Source organism: Xiphias gladius, chromosome 2, assembly GCF_016859285.1.
Source record: "Xiphias gladius isolate SHS-SW01 ecotype Sanya breed wild chromosome 2, ASM1685928v1, whole genome shotgun sequence".
NCBI lineage: Eukaryota > Metazoa > Chordata > Actinopteri > Istiophoriformes > Xiphiidae > Xiphias > Xiphias gladius.
In genome coordinates, this window is record NC_053401.1 from 6480918 (window position 1) to 6499539 (window position 18622).

General features: G+C 43.3%; 1 protein-coding gene across 2 annotated transcripts in view; it reads left to right on the forward strand.

Annotated features, from left to right (window-relative positions):
- Positions 1-18622, forward strand: part of si:dkey-97m3.1 (fatty acyl-CoA reductase 1) — a 53750-nt gene that overhangs the window by 17322 nt on the left and 17806 nt on the right. For both annotated transcript variants that reach the window (XM_040145403.1, XM_040145411.1), the window contains exon 2: positions 3983-4270. In XM_040145403.1, coding sequence (XP_040001337.1) covers positions 3983-4270 — 288 coding nt within the window. The remainder of the gene's footprint in view (positions 1-3982; positions 4271-18622) is intronic.

Here is an 18622-nt window from a genome sequence, read left to right on the forward strand (position 1 = left end):
GCGAAACCACAGCTGAACTCACATAATGGCTTGGATAACTGTCAATTATTGTCAGGTGTCTGAAGAGAATATGGACGAAGTCTAAAATAGTCAGACGTTGACGGTGCACATTAGTCATCACATAAAACTGACTCTGCAATAAAACCCACAATAATGTCATAATTTTCCTGTATGTATAAAGCCAAACAGTTTAAGGTGAGCCGTGTTGCTTGTATAAAAAATGCCGGCATTGCTCTTACTGTGGTCTTTATAACCAAAACCAAAGTGGCATATTGGTCTCACAAGTTTTCTCTTGAATCTTAAATCATACGTCATCTGTCATGGAAACGTGGATCTGTACCACAGACGCTTGGCAGAACCACAAATATCGAAAAAGTTAGATGTAATGGCACTAACTAGTGCATTGTCTTGATTCTGCACGTTCAACTGCAACTTTTTGATCATAGAATTGCTTTTTAAGCTACGACTGTGTGTAGCTACTGTGATAAACCAGCCACAAGCTCATAACTTTCAGTACTTATTTGAATGCCATCTACATTTACAGGAGGCCTTCTTCTGCCTCCAAACTCCAGCTGTGATAAATGCCCCATGCACTCGCTCATTTTGTCAAGTGCTTATAAAAGCCTGCTGTAGTATTGTTGTCTCTGTGGGATTTGGCAGTCCTCATCCACACTACCCATCTTCTGAGGGCAGTTTCAGTAAAGACTGTGAAATACATTAGATTGAATTGGTCTTAAATGAGTCTAACAAAGACAACGGACCAAAACATTGAAAAATTCATCCACAATGCCCCTTTTTCAGAGAGAAATGTGACTTTTCATTGCTTTGTCACCTCTGTTATACTGGGTTGGAGGCAGAAATCTCCTACATATAGATACATCACAACTGTCTGCATGGCTAGGTAACACAAGGGGTAAGTGGAAACCAGGTGTTATGTAATTCAGATGACTGACCACAGATGCCCCAAATTTAGACCAATTAAGCCGTGCAGTCAGTTCTCATCAGTGGACAGGAAAATTTAATATACTTATCGAAGAGCCAACTGTTGCTTCTGCTGTTGCTTCCAGACAGTCATGGAACAGTTCATGAACCCTGGCGTCAGGGTCAGTACCTAAGCTAATAACCAGTGGCCGAGCCCTCCGACAGTCAGTGGCCAAATTAGTCTCTATCCCGATGTCTTTGCCATAATCAGGACCACGTAGGACCTGGCCGCCTGCCGCTGCCAAAGCAGCAGACACAGCTCCTGATTTATTGTATCGAGTTGCCCCAAATAAGCAGACACAGTCCATTACACCAACGCCGTTAGAGCAGCGATTGATCCAGTTAATTTGCCGTAGAATGAGGGTGGCTGGACATCGAGAAACACGTGAAAAATCATTAAGGGTGTTGTGGAGATTTTGCTGATTATTGGTGAACTTGTCAGTGAAGAAAGGGTTGAGGAGCCCTAGATGTCTTATGCTGAAAATATTTATTGAAGCTTGGCCAAGGAGAATGGAGAAATTATCAATACAAGTTTATGTGCCACGATGGCGTCTCCATTCTGAAGCTCGGTCCCTTGTGCTTTGTCTTTTAACCCATACAGATTATGCTGCAAATACTTTACGCCCAGAAATGGTCAAGCTCAATGCCGCCACAGTTTGGAGTTAGTCTCTTGGCTCGTTACTGTGTTAACAGGGAAATGTTTTTACCCGTGTTAGTTCAGATCACGTTGCATGCAGCCTTCAGTGTAACGTCAGTGCATCCTGGTCTGGAGCCACTGTTATCTGGCTATGCCCATGGATTCCAGCAGACCCCAATCTATGGCATCTTGGCAGGCAAAAACAGCCATCCCTTTTGGCCTTGGCTACTACAGCAATCAGAATGGTTCTGTTTTCCCCAAATAACCTCAGGCAGCTGCCCAACGTCTCAAGGAGAGAAGACAGTGCGCCTCTCGGAAAGATTGGCTGCTGTTTCACCTGAGAACCTCAAGGCCCATCCTTGACCTCTGTAACCCAATAAAAAAATTCCCTAACGAAGGGAATGAAGGGCAAGTCTGGGTCACTTTATCCTGGGCAAATGAGTGCCTTTGCAGGGTAAGGCAGGTGTTTTGTGCCATTCTGTGAGGCATTCTTCATCTTGCCTGCATTTCAATGAGTAGAGATTGTCGTGCAAATGCTGTGGCTTGCAGCTAATGTTGGTTTTGATCTGCTGCCATTGTGCAAGGATCACCCTGAGTCGACTCGACAAGCGTCGATCCGAGACCTTGTGGAACGGGAGAGATTACAAAAAACTGAACCATACGCAGTGACCTGATGGTGATGTCATGCGATGCCTCCAAAACAATAAGTCTTCTTGCAGTAATTTTGGGAGCGGATCGAAGATGGAACATTGTCATGTGTGACAGATGTGGTTGAGTTGTCGGAGAAAGGCAGAGATAGTTGAGAGAGTGTGTGTATGTGTACATGCACATCTGTCTTTGTGAGGACCTAGGGAGTGAGTGTAAGTTTAGACAGTGTGGACATTTTTGGCAGGTCTTTAATTCTTCAAATGGCTGTTTGAGGGTTGAGACTTGGTTTTAGGGTTTAGGTTAGAAGCAGGTTTAGGGTGGGGTTAGGGGTTAGGCATCTAGTTATGATGGTTAAGGTAAGGGTAAGGGGCTAGGGAATGTATTATGTAAATGTGCGTTCTCACAAACATACACGCGCACACACAATTGCTTCTGGGGGCTTCAAAAGGTGACCTGTCATTAATAGCTGTTTATTTGCAAAGCTGGGCAATATGGGTTTTTTTTCTGCATCAATACACAACATGTTAATGGCAAATGTATGCAAAATCACAAAATACTGAAATGAATGTTTAATGAGATTAACCGTTTCACTATCAAGCATTTTGCTTGAAAAATTTCTGATTGATCAAATATAGAAATAGTTGCTGGTTCATTTTCTATAAATCAATTGATTAGAGAAGACTTAATTGTTTCAGCTCTTTAAAGTATAAAACAAAAACTTGCTGATTTGTTTTTAAATCATAACTTTGCTGGAATTATCAATTTAAACAACTGAATTAATCAACAATCATACACAATATTTTCATATTATAATACGATTACACAGTCAGTGAAAAATAATATTGCACTACTGCTCAGTCTGGTTTCTTTTTTGCTACTTTCCTCTCTGTCCTAAACTGTCCCCTCATATGAGCCAAAGCCACGTTAATAGATTAAGGAGGAAAAAGTGTAAGGGTGTTAGTTTAATGGGTTTTCTTGCGCTGAAATTATAATAGGAAAGACGAGTCAAACAGTTTTTGAATTCCAGTCAGTCATTTATCAAGCAAAATGTCAAACACTCACTGTTTCTGCTCTCTCAGATACGAGGATTTGCTGCTTTTATGTGTTCCTACATTGTTATGAAAGTAATCGAAAAAATGTAAAATATTACCTCGGCCTTTGCACTGTCTATTTCTCAGTATTTTGAGTGTTACAGACTTAGTAGTACTTAAATTTAATTGATAATGACAACAATCAGGTCCTAAGTGTATGCAGGCTTTGAATGTCCTCTGTGGTGTGCTCATCACCATGCGCGCAGACACACACACACACACACACACACACACACACACACACACAAGCTGATGTCAGACTGCCCCTGAACATTGCCCTCCATCTAGATCCCTGTATGAATATTCATAATATTTGCATACTAGTTGCATGTTTATTCACTGAAGGTCAGAACTGACAGATAACACAGCTGATCCACATTTTATATTAGCCGAAGTGTGTGTTGTATTGTATCAGACTGAAGCGATGATAGGCTGTAAATTCATGCATAACATTTCTCTTTTTCTTGTAACCTCGCCATCCCGGTTCCGATTCGGCTTCTCCCTGCACCGCTGTGTTACCAAAACTCATCGTGCGTTCACGCAAGAGCTTCACCAGTACTTCGTGATACTGTATTTAGAGTTTGTGGCTGCCAGTCCTCATACACACATCCTCCTCCTCCCGCAGGAGCTGTCTGAAGGCCGGGACCTCGAGGGGTTAGGAGAGCAGGCACCCGACGGAACAACCAGACCGACAGACATCTGCAGTGGCGCAGCGGGCAGCGGCATGACGTCCATAGCAGAGTACTACGCCGGCAAGAGCGTCCTGATCACGGGAGCCACCGGCTTCATGGGAAAAGTGCTGGTGGAGAAGCTGCTGAGGTCATGCCCCGAGGTCAAAGCCCTCTACATCCTGGTCAGACCCAAAGCCGGGCAGTCCATGCAGCAGAGGGTCAGCGACATGATGAAGTGCAAGGTAAGGGCTAAATGTGCATAATGTTTGACTTTACATGTACCACCCACTGTTTTGCGTTCGGGGATAGTTCACAAGTGGGACACGGAGCGCTGCCCTGTCAGTTGGAGAATTGAATCTCGTGTTGTCAGTCAAAGCATTAGACTATATTTGTGTCACTGACCACAGAACAGAACAACACAGAATAACAGTATGGAAGGCAACAAAGTTTTTCAACCTAGTCATGTCTTAAAATTAACCACACTAGGAAATCGGAGGAAGGGCGACTGAATGTAGGAAGACAGGTGCGAATGCAAATGAGATTTGACTTAGCCCTGGTGATATTATGCTCTGTCATCAGTTCTGTTGTTTGAGCACGTGTAACGTTACAGATTCTGGTAGCTTGAAAGCAAACTCTGACTCTTGTCCCCGCCCCAAATGGGCATGGCAGGTGGTTTTGGAATAAATTGGAAATGCAGCAGGCAGTTAATATGGAAAAGCAGTAAAAACAGAGCCCTCTGTTGAGAAGGTGATTGTGCTAAACCATTACAGCAGCATCAAACCAGTTGACATTCAGCATATTTGGCCTTTTTGACTAGTGGTCTGTCCATTCAAATCACCATTTAAAACCAGAGATTGTCCAAAACGCATTGCGGTTTGCAACTATGTTTACAGAGCGATAGAAATTTGCTTGTGAATTATAGCAGCAGCTGCTGTTGCCATGGTGACCTGAACTTAATGACCCCAAAAGGGTCCAATAGTTCATCTCTGAGCTTCAGAACAGAGCCACAAAGAGTCAGAGAGCGAAATGAGGAGTCTGATCGAGAGCCTTAAAGTTTAACTGAACTGGAAGGTATTTCACTGAGTTTGAGGAGGAGACGGTGAGAATCAGGAGGATGGGTTATGAAGACGGGAAGGTTTTAGGGACAGAGAGGGGGTGAGGGGAGGACAGGGACCAGAGAGATCAGAGAGAGGTAGAAAGGAAGGAGGTGGAGGAGACAGAAGCAGAGCGAGGTAAGGGGGGTTGGGGCGAGGATGAGCTCCAAATATGTGTTGTCAGCTGTATCGGGCTGAGCAGCGAAGCATGACTCAACAAAAAACCTCCAAAAATATGTTGGACTGAATGAGGACCAAAGGATTGGCGCTGTGCGCCCGTTGATGTGCTCGGGAACAGCTGCTGCGTGCTCGTGCTCCTGCTCTGTTTGGGTGGTGTTGGCCTCAAACTGTCAGTACACGTAAGAAAATCACACTTTCTCTGTTTTCACCTCTCTCTTTTTCTGTCTCCCTCTAATAGCATCTATTTCATACTGCTCTAATTGAACTTTGGTGCTGCATTCATTATTCTATTCACTGTTGTGATAGCAGTGGAGCAGCAGTTGAGAGTTTGCCCCTTAATTTAGCCTGACAGGTTTTTTTTTTGGTTTTTTTCTTTTTCGTTTTTTTTTTTTTGCCTTTCCTTTTATGTATCTGTCAAGGTGAACGCGATGCCTCGGCCATCCAGAATTCCCAGAATACCTCTCTCAGCGTGTAATTAGTTCACTCTGACAGAACAGTAGAAGAGTCAGTTAACAACGCCCTGTAATCTGTTGCACTGCAGAAATGGGAAGAGTGGGCAATAGATACATATATATATATTTCTTTTTCTTTCTTTTTTTTTTTTTTACACATTTCCAAATGCATTTTCCTTCTCTGCTGTGGCTTTAAGGGAACAAAAGAAAGTAATAATAAAACAATTCGCTTGCATCTGTGTTTGCATAACATGTCAGCAACAGGGCCATGTTATTTGTACACGGTGAGATGAGTTTTGCTTAATTTAATTCCACAAGTCCGTGAGCCCAAACTGGCAAGTTCTACAGGCTGTTTCACAGTTAGCTTGGTCGAAACCAAGACTTTTTAGGGTAAACCATCCTAATACTCTACGGACCCATTTGAGATACAAATGACTCTCCTTTCTTAAGGAAAGAAAGGAGAGTGTGACATTTAACTGTGACATTATGATGTCAAGTACAATATAAAATGTACTTGCATAAAGTACAGTTTATAATATTGGATTGAATCACTTTGCTGAAATTTACCCAGGTAATTACATTGACTTTATACTGACAGATTTTTGAATAGTTTCATTTTTAGAGCTGTAATGTAAAGAGTTCTCCTTCCTCTCACCACGCAAACACAGAACACATGGTACTGTTTTTACGATCCACATAACTAGTAATGTATGTATTTATACTGGCTGGAAAGAATTTAAACTGAGGAAACATTGCGAAGCATTAAGTGGAACTCAATAATTCCAGCAATGAGGCTGAAACACACATAAAATGAGACATTGTCCCTGTCCATGTCTTGCCCCATTGCATTCCTACAAAACACCTGTAAGACGCGTGCAACCAGGCGTTCATGTAAGCGCTGATCATGGTATTGAGTCTCCACTCAAATTGCCCTTAGGGATAAAAGCGCATTGTTATTCAGGATAACGACATCTAAGATTGACAAAACAGTTAGAGCTGCAAGGATTAGTTCATTAATAGATTGACAGGAAATTTATCTGTAACTATTTTAATAATCCGTTATTCATTAAAGTAATTTTTCGAGCACAAATGACAAAAACCAATGATTCCAGGTTCTCGATTTTGAATATTCTATGGGTTTCTTGGTCCTCTGATAGTACGCTGAATATATTTGGGTTTCTGACTGTTGGTCGGAAAAAACAAGACATTTGAAGACGTCACCTTTGACTCTGGGAATTTGTGACGGACATTACATTTTTTAAGTACTATTACATAAAACAAAGAAAATCAGAGAATCACACAACTGGCAGGCTAGAACCGGAGAAAGTTTGGTATTTTTGCTTGATAATGACCTAAATGATTAATTGATTAGTCGAGCGACAGGAAAATATTTAGCAAGTGATGATTAATCAACTAATAATTTCAGCTCTAAACAGGATCATTTCAGCACAATAACAGCATGTTAACCAGGATTAGTTGAGTCATGTTTGTTGAACAGGGCCCCAGAGCAGTTACTGGTAATCCTCAGCAGCTCTGTGTCGATTAAAAAAAAAAAATGTAAATAAACCCGGAAATTTCAGAGCACTTCATATTCACTGATATTGACCTATAATTTATCCTCAGCTACTGTTTGCAGTAGACCCCCCTGAACAATTTTCCATCAGATTTGGCATCACTCGAATAGTGTCTGCTATCAGGACACTGCCTGATGCTCTGCCAAGTACAGACTCACTGATGGTCGGTCCCCATTCAGAAGTGATGTCATTAAATTTCCACGACCGAGCCTCAAGTACCAATTGGTATTCATGCGAGTCCTCGGGTCAGTATTTTTCTATTCAGAATCGGGATAATTCATGAGGGAGAACAGTGGTTTTTGTCTCTCGAGTAGCCTCTACTCTCATCCTTCAGGCCAGGCCGGTGTCTTTCTTACCACCTGTTGCTAGGTAACAACCAGGAGATCTATCCCATGGTATATTTCAAAGGATGCAATCAGGGGAGCTGCCCTGAGCAGCAAAAGGACGAACCGATAGGAATCTCATTGTCTTGTGTGCATCTCCGCTGCACTGACTTTGAAATTTAAGCAGTGTCTGTCTGTCTGTGAAAGAGGCTCCTTGGCTCCGGTGGAAATGTTGAGACGCCGGCAGCCCTGGCTGTGCTGCCAGGCACTGAATGGCATGTCAGGCACTTGATGCAAGTAGGCCTCGGGGTACACAGGGCTTCTCTCCTGCTCTGTGGCACGCTTTTCCCACCCAAAAGCCTGGCTGCCGATCCCCAGTCACACTCTTGTGTTTCACCGCTGAGGCCGTGCAGCATCTTCATGCTGCGGGGCCAGCTCTGTCGCTGTAAGGGATGAGTTCAGATGGAGAAAGGTGGGAGGAGGAATGCTTTGGGTAGGAAGGAGGGCTCTTGTGGAATTTTGCCTACAGGGCAGGATCCTGAACAGGGGCTGGTTTACTCTGTATTACTGTGGAAGGACTATTGATCATTGCTTTAGAGGGTGTTCAGTGATCAGTGTGAGAGCTGAATTTTGTGGGGTTTGTTTGTTTTTGTTTTTTTTGCATCATCGTTGGCATCAAGTGAAGGCTCTTGGATGAAGAGACAGTGAGCTGCACCCATAAAAAATGGTACTTCAGCCCAGATTTCACCACTCAAAACCAAAAGGTCCACTGGGTCAGAATCAAACTCTCAGCAGAGACTTTCCACCGTACGCCGTCTCGTCACAACATTCCCTACTTAAACACCGGCCCACTTGTTTTACTAACGTACTGTCACTGGTTGCCAGTCTGTGAATCTGTCCAAGTGTTTGCTCACCATATTTATTCAAACATGTCGTCTAATGGGCTGGAGTGGAGCAGAGCAGGCGCGGTGTTGAACGAGGCGTTTATTGAGCAGATGTTGTGGTGTTGTTTTGGCAGATAAGAGTTGGCTCCGCTTTTCACTGCCATCTTCTTTGATCCCTGTGGTTTCATTAAACCTCATTTTGAAAGATCTGTTTTGAGTTTGTGATAATGGGTCAAAAAAAAAGTAATGTTTTTATTATTTATACATTTTTTGACACACATCATAAAAAAGGCATAACATAGATAATTAACAGTTAAGATAATAAACTGATAGTAAACTCTGCCTTTCCAAACCGGTGTGGTAGCTTTTTCGTAAACTAGGTTGACTAGTGTGTGGTGTTTTTCCTTTCCCTCTCATTTCCTGACGTTAGCATGATGTCCACGCGCTTTTAACTGATGCAGAGTCTGCCTAAACTCTAGAACAGATAGATGGCTGGTGATTGCTGCGTTTTTAAACACAGACGGACATTCCTCACTGAGATCCTGTATCAGAGTTTCAAAGAGCTTCATGCCTAAAATACCAGAGCTCAGCTGAAACCACGTCACAGTGGTGTCACTGTTGATCCCGAGCAAATAAGCTACACCTGAATCTTTTGTGTTCAGAGTTAAAAATAATATTGAAGGAGTGATTGTTGAATGTGTTTATTGAAATGATCCAAAACCCTGGAACTTCATTAGGCAGGCACTAGTCTATGTTGGTGATACATACTGTGCAGAAAACAGTATAATGACACTAAAAATTAAAGTTTAATTATCGCTCTTCTAGAGCGAAACAAGTAGTTGGTGCATCTTGATGAGGCGCAGATATTCATCTTCGAGTTGAGCAATATCTTCATTCTCTGTGCGAGGAGATCACGATGTTTCTTGGAAGCTAATGCAACTACTACATTGTTGGTATTTGTTATATATGTGATATATTTAAGATACACATGGATGCAAAGTAACAAGGAGGTTTGTGTATGTTCAAGCAGAGTTGCACTCACTCACCTTCTAATTTACTCTGTCTCACAGTCTTTTCTGCAGTTTTCGCCGCTGAACAAGCGTTACAGAAGTGATAGTATTATAGACCGTATCGATTTTATGGGTTCACGGAGGATGTTTGTTCTACATTCTGATGTACGGTCTGTGTTGAGGCTCAGGCTCCATGCTCTGTGGTTTTCCTTTGCTCAGGCCTTTGCACATTATCACACTCGCATCCAACATAACTACACGGTTGTATTGATTTCCTCTTGTTTGCATGCAGGGCCAGTTGATCTTTCAAGATGTATTGATTCCTGCCGGCCGTAACAGGCGGCTCTGTTTTTCAACTTGTTAAGCTGATGAAATTGCTGCCTCAATTGTTAGCGCCAGCTGTCAGTGCATACACACCAGAAGCATCTACCGCTCAATCCTGAAGCAAGAACAGGATGCATCATAGGATGGCTTCCCTGCCATCCCATGATGCATTCCCATTTAGGCCTCCATAAGCTTAATCCTGCAGTTAATGCGTGGCATTGTGAATGGCAGCTTGTCTGAGGCGCTTCCAACTCTGTTAAAACAGCAACTTTTCGGGGGATGAGCGTGAGCGGGTTGACGGGGCATTTGCTGTGTAGAGACAGCAACTCTAAGGGGGGAGGTTATGGCTGCCAGCCTGGCACTGCAGATCGTTTTCTGCTCACCTTGTGGTGGGCTGTCATGCAATCCAGCGGGCAAGCAGACTGAGCGACAACCAATATCCCTACAACTCCTCCCCCAGAGAGAGGGGCAAAGGGGAACCAGTGCTTTTGCATATAATTAGGCCACAAATTAACTCCGGTTTTATGAAACAAATTAGCACATTGAAACATCGCTGGTGAAGTCATTAAGGCAGTGCAGACATGCACTGTGAGCACTCAGTTCTTCTTTGGACTGCGTGGAGAGTCTGCCAGGTCTCTGCCAGTGTCCACAGATAACTGTGGCAGAAGGCCCTTTTGAGATGGGATATAACGATTTTTACAACATTACTGTGGCCTCAGTGCCCCAAGCGACAAGAGTCATATTAAAGTCCATCCATCGGGGGCACGATACATGTTTATCTATACCCCTTCCGCTATTAATATTCACGCATTGCTGTGAATTTTCAAATTACGCACACAATCCTCTTTTTGAAAGAACTGTGTGTTTTTAATATACCCCGCTTCATTGTGTGTTTGACTCTTCATGTCAGTAAAGACCGGGCTAATTTTTGTAGGAAGGGAACAGTACTGGGCCAGCAACGGGGCCTTGGCGAACACCAAATGGAAATTTCAATAAAGAATGACCAACTCTAAAGGGTAGGGCAACTGTAAAGGGCCCATTTTGTTTTTCTGGCATTTTGGTATTGGATTAACTTTAAAGGATGGTCAATGCTGTGTTAATGGCTGGAGGAAAACAAAGGAAGTCAAGATATGGATCTTGATGAATTATAAAATGCGGTTCCAGATTTTCCTATCCCCGCACTTTAATTGGCCTTTAGTTGATAGTGTTTGTGTGTATGTGGGTGTTATTGATCGGATCAAGATGAATGAAATTCTGCTTGTTGCCTGATAAGTGGCAGAAGGTTGGGAGAGGCTTCGGGATCGGGTGGCAGGACAGACGCGAGGCTGCTCTCTGAAAGCGAATCTTGTTCATCAAAATTGCAACCTTCTGCAGCTCGGTCTTCTCTCTGATACCAATCTGATACAAGAAAGTCAATCTGTTTCCATAGTGTTGCCTGTGAGACATGTTTTTCCTTGTCAGACCGACAATCAATATTATGGTAGATGGAAAGGGGTCACACGCTAGCTGGTGGGTGGACAGCAAGATTGTCTTGCCCCAAATCCACGTTTCTGTGTGGTTGCACCGTACCTTGGGCTCTTATGTTATCCTCGCCCCTGCGCAGCTCTGTTCAGACGGTCCGATCTGCACTTTTCAGAAGAACTATTAGCACTTAAGGGCCTGCTGAGCATCTTCACAACCCCCCTATGATAAACACAACTAGCAGCAAAGACTTGAGTCAGACTTTGGTCTTGCTTGAGACTTCACTTGGACTTGGCTGATCTGAGACTTAAGTCTGTAAAGATTTGACTTGATTTGAAAGCAAAAATATGGACCTAGTAAATACCCAGAACAATTTTATTTTTTTTTTTAAAGAAAAAAAAAATGGCATCAGGCAGACATTGCTCAACCAAGGACGAAGCTTGAATATTTAATTATTGATTAATAGTTCGCCATAGCAACTTAAATGGTGATAACAATGTCAGTGTTGTGTTTACGGATTGTTTCTGCAGCCTTCTATTGGCCAGAAAAATCAGTTGTTGTAGGTTTAGGACTAATATTTTCAAACAGCTCTGGCTGGCTGTCTCAGCATCATGCTCAAAGAAGCACATTGCTGATTTCCCCTTTCAGTCTCAGCTAATCCTTGTTGTATTTAATGAGGAAACAAAGGCCCGTGGCACGCATCATAAACTCAGTCTTATTTCTGTCCTTTTTGTCTTGGAGGGGTATAAAATTCTCCTTGGCTCAGTATGATGTTACTGTCTGAAGGACTGGAATGTGATGCCACCGACGTACGGAACGCTAAGCCCAGAAACTACATTTGCTGTCACCGTAAACCTTATTATTCAGCTCATATTGATCTTTTCAATTGAGTTGTGTACAGTGATAGCCCAGAGCCAGACATGAGAAGACCCTCCAATCTCCATTAGTTTGTTTTGACGAGCTTTTCCCCTCAATCCCTGATCACCCTGATTTAGAGGTTGAAAGAAACTGAATATCAATCTGTGTAATGCTATTTGTGGACAGAGTTTACCTTAGGGTAAGGCAGTCCCACGTGCAAATCGAGTTTTGCGCTTTAATTTACCCTATTACCCCTACAGTTTTCTTGGCATACAGGAGCATCTCAATGCCCAAGCAGGATTCCACGTTTTAAAGCTAATTAGTATCAAATCTTTGTTTTTAAAACATCATAGCGGGTCGGTTCGAGCTCCAACTGTGTGGGTTTTGTGCTCAGTAGCAGTGTTGAAATGTGTAGTGACATGGGAAATCTGTGGCTCTGAGGGGGGCGAAGACAGGGATGGATTGAAGACGGGGTGAAGAGAAGTGCAGATGAACCCTTTTTCTCCTTAATATATAGCGAGCCCCGGAGGTTAGTCACATCTGTCCTCCATCACAGCCTCCCATGAGACATCTCGCATTTCTGACTTCTCCCAAGGCTTAGCATTTCACTCCCTTAGTATGGGGCCTTGTGTTTTGGACGGACAGGAAACGGAACCAGGCTGGTATCTGAAAAATATTGGTTAGCCGTATCCTCCACCATGGGCTTTTGTGCTAATGCTCCTAGTCAACAGAGCTGGAGGAGTTTTGGTGGTTGTAATGTTTTGGAAAAACTCATTTTTCCCCTCTTTTTTTTTTTTGTCAGCAGTCGTGCTCACATCCTATTATTCCACTAATTTAGACAGTGCACGTCAGGAAATGGAGGTCAGCGCTGAGGGTGCAGCTGTTAATTGCTTCTGTATGACACACTTTGGCAAACCTTCCCTAGCTACAGTAAATTTTCCGGCCCGTTCGCCTCCGATTGGTGGTGTCCAGTTTACTCAGCCGACATGATAACAAACAGTGGTGCAAACAGAAGGTACCTTTCACACTCATACAGATGTTAGAGAGGAACAAGTAGAGGGGAACTGACAATTTTTATTGTGTTTTTCAAAACGCAACTACTTCAGGTAGGGACTCAAAATCAGCCAGAAAATAGTTTCTGTGGGCATGTCTGACGACTTTGTTTTTGTTTGTTGGTCAAGATACTGAACGTTTTTTCCCTCCGAAAGACTGCTTAAAGGATGGGGTATGCTTGAAATAAACTAGTGTGGAAAAACCATTTGGCACAACCATGTCTGAAATGCTCCCTCAACCCCCTCTAAAACCGCCATCATAGAGACGCAATTAAGAGAAAAATGAGGGTAAGTGCATGTCCTTTTTGGATCAGTGTTTCCTCTGAGGCATGTATGGAATTAGTTTTTGGTTTTACAAACAAAAAGTGACGAATTTGTGTAAAGAACAGCTTGAAAGCGACATTAAATACTGCCTGCTGTCTCGCATCCACACACCTTGTGAATCGCTACACGAAGTGGACACGATTGTCGTATTGTCTGTTTCAGAAAGTTACAAAAAAATTGCAGGACACAGCAACCCCCAACTCCAACATCTGAGCCTCTGCTCCGTTTTTCTCGTTCTCTCTCTCACTGCGATCGCTTCGGTCCAGGGGAAAGGTCTGTGTGGAGGGTACAGTACAAAAGAGTGGAGCCCGGTTAAAGGGCAGTCAGCGAGAAGAGAGGTTGTTTAAACGGCATCTCGAGTTGCTGGGCTGAAAGGAAAGTGCCATTAGTGTTGGGTTTCTGTGAAAGTCCACAGAGCGGATACTTCAAGCACTCTTGAGGGAAGATTTATTGGTCTCAGGGTCTTTTTAAAAATGGCAGTGTCCAGTGCAGACAAAGGACAAATGATGACCACACGGAGAAGCCACCTTCACAAGTTAAATAAAGGAAAGTGACTGAGGAGAACTGACTTTACAGATGACCTTGATTGTTGCTTGCTCATGGACAGGACTTTGTTTGACTGACCACAAGATATACTACCAAAACCCAGGCATGGCTGCAGTGGCGTTTTACCCCCTCGCAGAGCATTGAGGAAATGCAAACTGGTGCACTATTGTCTTTCTGTACAAGGCAGTTTGCTCATTGACGCCCGTGGGTCGGAGAAGGGTGCAGTGGTAAATGCGAGCGGTGGAAGGCTGGCACAAGACCACTTGTCATCCAAAGAGCCTTTTACAGAACAGTCCCACAATGCCATTCTCTGCCTGCATCCACAACAAAGAGCCCTCTGAAGCCCACATTCAACAGCCCCATTCCCCACTCTGAACCCAATGCACTTTCTCCCTTCTGAGTCTTTCTATAGTTTAACTTTGGCTCATGGGGGCTTTATAAATATGTTTTTGTGTGAGTATACACCCTGATCATACTACTACTAATATTTTTGTGTGAGTAGCTGAGGTGTTGGGTGAGGGTACACACTAAAACGGTTAAATTTTTATCTTTGACGTGTACGGTAAGTGATAGCACTGTGTGTAGTGAATGGGGGCTTGTATACCTGTGTGTAACAGCAACAGCAGTTTTGCACGACCTACAGTGCCGATAAGAGTGAAGTGAGCAGCTGGGAGAGAAATGAGAAAAACCCGCTCGCTCAGAGCTGCAGGCGTAGCCCCAGGCACCACAGAGCAAAAAGTTTTTTTAAAGCCCAAAAGGGCCGACGGTTCCAGGATTCTGGCTGCTAGTAACTCTGAATTTCCCGCTCATGTGTCTCCTATAGCTACGGTCTTGATTTACTTTAGTTAACCTAGATAAATATGCTGATATACTGCACCTTTGCACTAGCTCAATTTGTACTGTATGTTTACAGTGTATAAAACGGGGTCCACTTCAAATTACCGTGCAGAATTTTGCACTTATCTTTTACAGTTGGACTTTTAAATATTTGTACTCGTAAATATTTTTTAGCGAGTGACAAGACAAGACTATGTTTCGTTGTACGCAAGTATATTGACAATGAATTTGAACCGAGGTAAAATGGAATAAACGATTTTAAGCTACGTTCTACATCAAATACCAGCTTGTTTGCAGCTTTGATAGCTGTTTATATACAATAAAGACATGTTTCTGCTTTTGGTTTAAGAAAACAAATTAATTGCATGTGGACCACAAATTAAAAAATGCCAAATTGCTGCTATTGAGTAAACGCATCTGATCTTCCCTTACTTTGTTGCTGCCGGGAAATAGCGAGACTTTAATACCATGTGCGAACTGCACTACCGCAACAACTCGAGTCACAATCCGCCTCTCAGATATTATACAAAACACTATAGGAAACCGTTAGAGGAACAGTGTGATGCTTGGATGTATCACGGTGAAAAGGTAAACCTACTTTAGCGCTTGTTTTCACTGTGCAGCAGCGTTTTGGAAGAAAGTGCAAGTGTCAGATCAGGATTTGATTTGACTGTCCGGTTGTAAACATTATAGTAACCTTAGCTAAGACTTTTCCCCTGAAGCTTGAAAAAGACCACAACATATTGTGGTTAAGACTTCCTCCTCAGCCAAGCCTCTCGTTTCAGTATTGCAGAGCTTCTTCTCTGCTGCTTCTAGTGTTGAATTGCAAAGGTGGTTTTAGTCTCGAAAGCACTTTCAAAACCTCATGAATGACAATCACAGTACCGGTGTGTAGCAGTGACTGTTTCTCCGTGACAAGGGAGCATTTGTGAAAACACTGTTTCTGCTGTTTCGGGACTTTTTGAGACGCGTGCGTCGACCCTGGTTGATCGACAAAAGGCCTTGGCAATGACATCCCAGATGCCACTCTTTCTAACTGACAAGCGCTCTGTGCAAGTGTGTCACGCTACACTTTTACCTGACGTGTCCCTGACAGGCGCCGCATGTGAAAGGGCAGATTAACACCGAGGCCACCAGAAGAGTTCACGTTCGCTTTGAGGGTGAACTTTCTTAAAGACTTCCTCCCCACACTACCCACAGGGTTTTGCAGGTTATGGGCCGGTGCCAAAAATCTGGGTGGTTTTGTTTTTGTTGACGAGCTCCCCCTCCTGAGGAGGAAGTTGAACTGAGGTCATTGCATGACATCAACAGCTCAATGAATCATGCAGCAGAGAGGGCACGATTTGGTATTTTTGGACTTTTGTGAGAAAGCTGCACACCGAATCTCTCCTTCTGCCGCTGCTCTCTGCAGACTGTCGTTCTCCGTTACTGCCAGCTGTCGGCCCAGAGCAGAGGGAAGAGAGACACTATTATTTTTGCATTACATAATAATAGCGGCGCTACATTATCATGCAGAAAATAATGCGTGCATCCCCCCTCCCCCAGTCGGGCATGATTCTGGGTTATGACTTTACATACTGTACATCAGGACCTGTGCCTAATATGGGCAGCCTGGTGTATTTAGAGAAGAGAGGAATAGCATAACAAAGCAGGAGACAGATGGGGATACAGAACATGAATATAAACAGCTGTTTGAAGCTGTTTAATTCGTCTTGTCCGCTCCAGCGAGAGAGCTCTTATGTGACACAAACAGGCACAGAGCGGCAATTTCATAACAGAGAAAGCACGCACTACGATGCCAATCCCTTCGCTTCCCCTCTCACTCGCCCTCTTTTTCTCCTTCTCATGCCATCTCTCACCCTCCCTCTGTAAAATGTCTTTGTGCACAGCCAGCGCACCGCCAGGGGTGCCGACTCCCGATCGGGGCTGCACGGAGAAGTGCGTGCCGCAGTAGGACGCCTTCGCGGACCTTCTCCTGCCGCCTTTTGGTTCGCGTCTCCCTGTGCAACACAGGGGTCTCGTGTCAAGTCCCGCAGGAACTCCGATGCAGCGCAAGGGCTGAGTGAGACATGGGCTGGTAAATCGAGACGGGAGTTCACTTAATCCCCCTCCATGTTGGAATGTCTGCCGCCCTCAGTGAGCAAACAGCAGTGTAAACAGGTGGAATAATATCACCCAAGCAGGGCTTTGTGCTGGGTTATCAGAGAGGCAGTTGTAGGGAGTTTTTAGGGTATGAACTGCTAGTGCTCAAACATTTGTTGTTTTTTATTGTTTTTTTGATTGAGAAAAATGCCAAATATTTGTTTTTCTTTTTTTTTTTTATTCGATGCACATAAGGGTTTAAAGTTCCTTGTGCATTTCCCCTCAGGTTCCACTAAACAGAGGGACGAATGTTCAGTTCGGTATGTATACAGCAGGTAGTGCATTCCTCAATGAGGAAGGTGCTGTCGGGGACTGCTCATTGACCTCTGTTCAGAGTCATTTATCAGGAAACGCACCTCGGTTTCACTCACGGCGCTGACAGATCAAACTCCACTGGTCCGCGGTCGCAACCCTTCTTCCGAACCACATGACTAGCCCAACCCCTTCTGTCCCACCCACAGCGCCCCTGGCAGAAGTAGCCTTCATATGGAAGTGCAAATGTTGACACAGTGCTCTTTTCCTTTTAGTTGAATTAATAATAAGGCAGCCAATTAGCCAAATGTCACGTCATTTATTGGCTGACTGTCTGGAATCTGAGGCCAAGACAACCAAAATGGTGCTTAAACTTCTATCGGAAGTCTCTTTGCTCTTTGCCAAGAGCGCGTATTATTATTATTATTATAGGACAAATAGCGTGCTTCCACATTGGGGTTTATCAGTAGCTATTAATAGGGGTGACGTGTGTGTGTGTGTGTGTGCGCGTTACTGTGCACACACACATACTGTGAGACTACATAAATTTGAGATTTTGCTGTAGTGTTTACACAGTCATTTCTCTGTTTAACATCTCAGGATATATCGGGACATTTTGGGCCCTGTGACAGATGTATGAGTGGGACAGTATCGGCTTTTCGTGATTTTTTTGCATCAATGTGATGCAGTAGTTTGATTTTTGCAGGTATTTGATTTGCTGGAATAATCAAGAACTGTCCTGTTCCCGTTCCTGTCTGGTTATTTTATCTATAAATCGATTCTACAAAAAATATATATTATATCATGACATAATGTATATCAATATTGTGCTATATCGTTATTTATACTGTGATAGAGGATTGTATCCATATCCCCAACCCCCAGCCCCTAGTAAGTGCTGCAACGAATGCTTATTTTCATCATCAATCTGTTTCACTTTGTCAATGAACTGTATGGTCTATAAACTGTCAACTAATAACAAATGACCATCAGCCTGGAGTGATGGCTTAAAATTGCCAATTTTGTCAAACTGACAGTCGGGGAAAAAAAAAACAATCCCTAAAGATATTCAATAAAATTTGTTAGAAATGCAGGAATTTTTGTATTTTTACTTGAAATAACGATTTTGTTTTTTGTTTTTTACATTTTCTCCATTTCATTATCTGTAGCGTAACTAATCATTTCTCCACTACAACCTGTTATTAATAGCTGGCAGCGTGGAGGTTTGGTGGTCAAAGTGTCCCAGAAGGGGGAAGGTCACACATTCTCATTATTATCAAG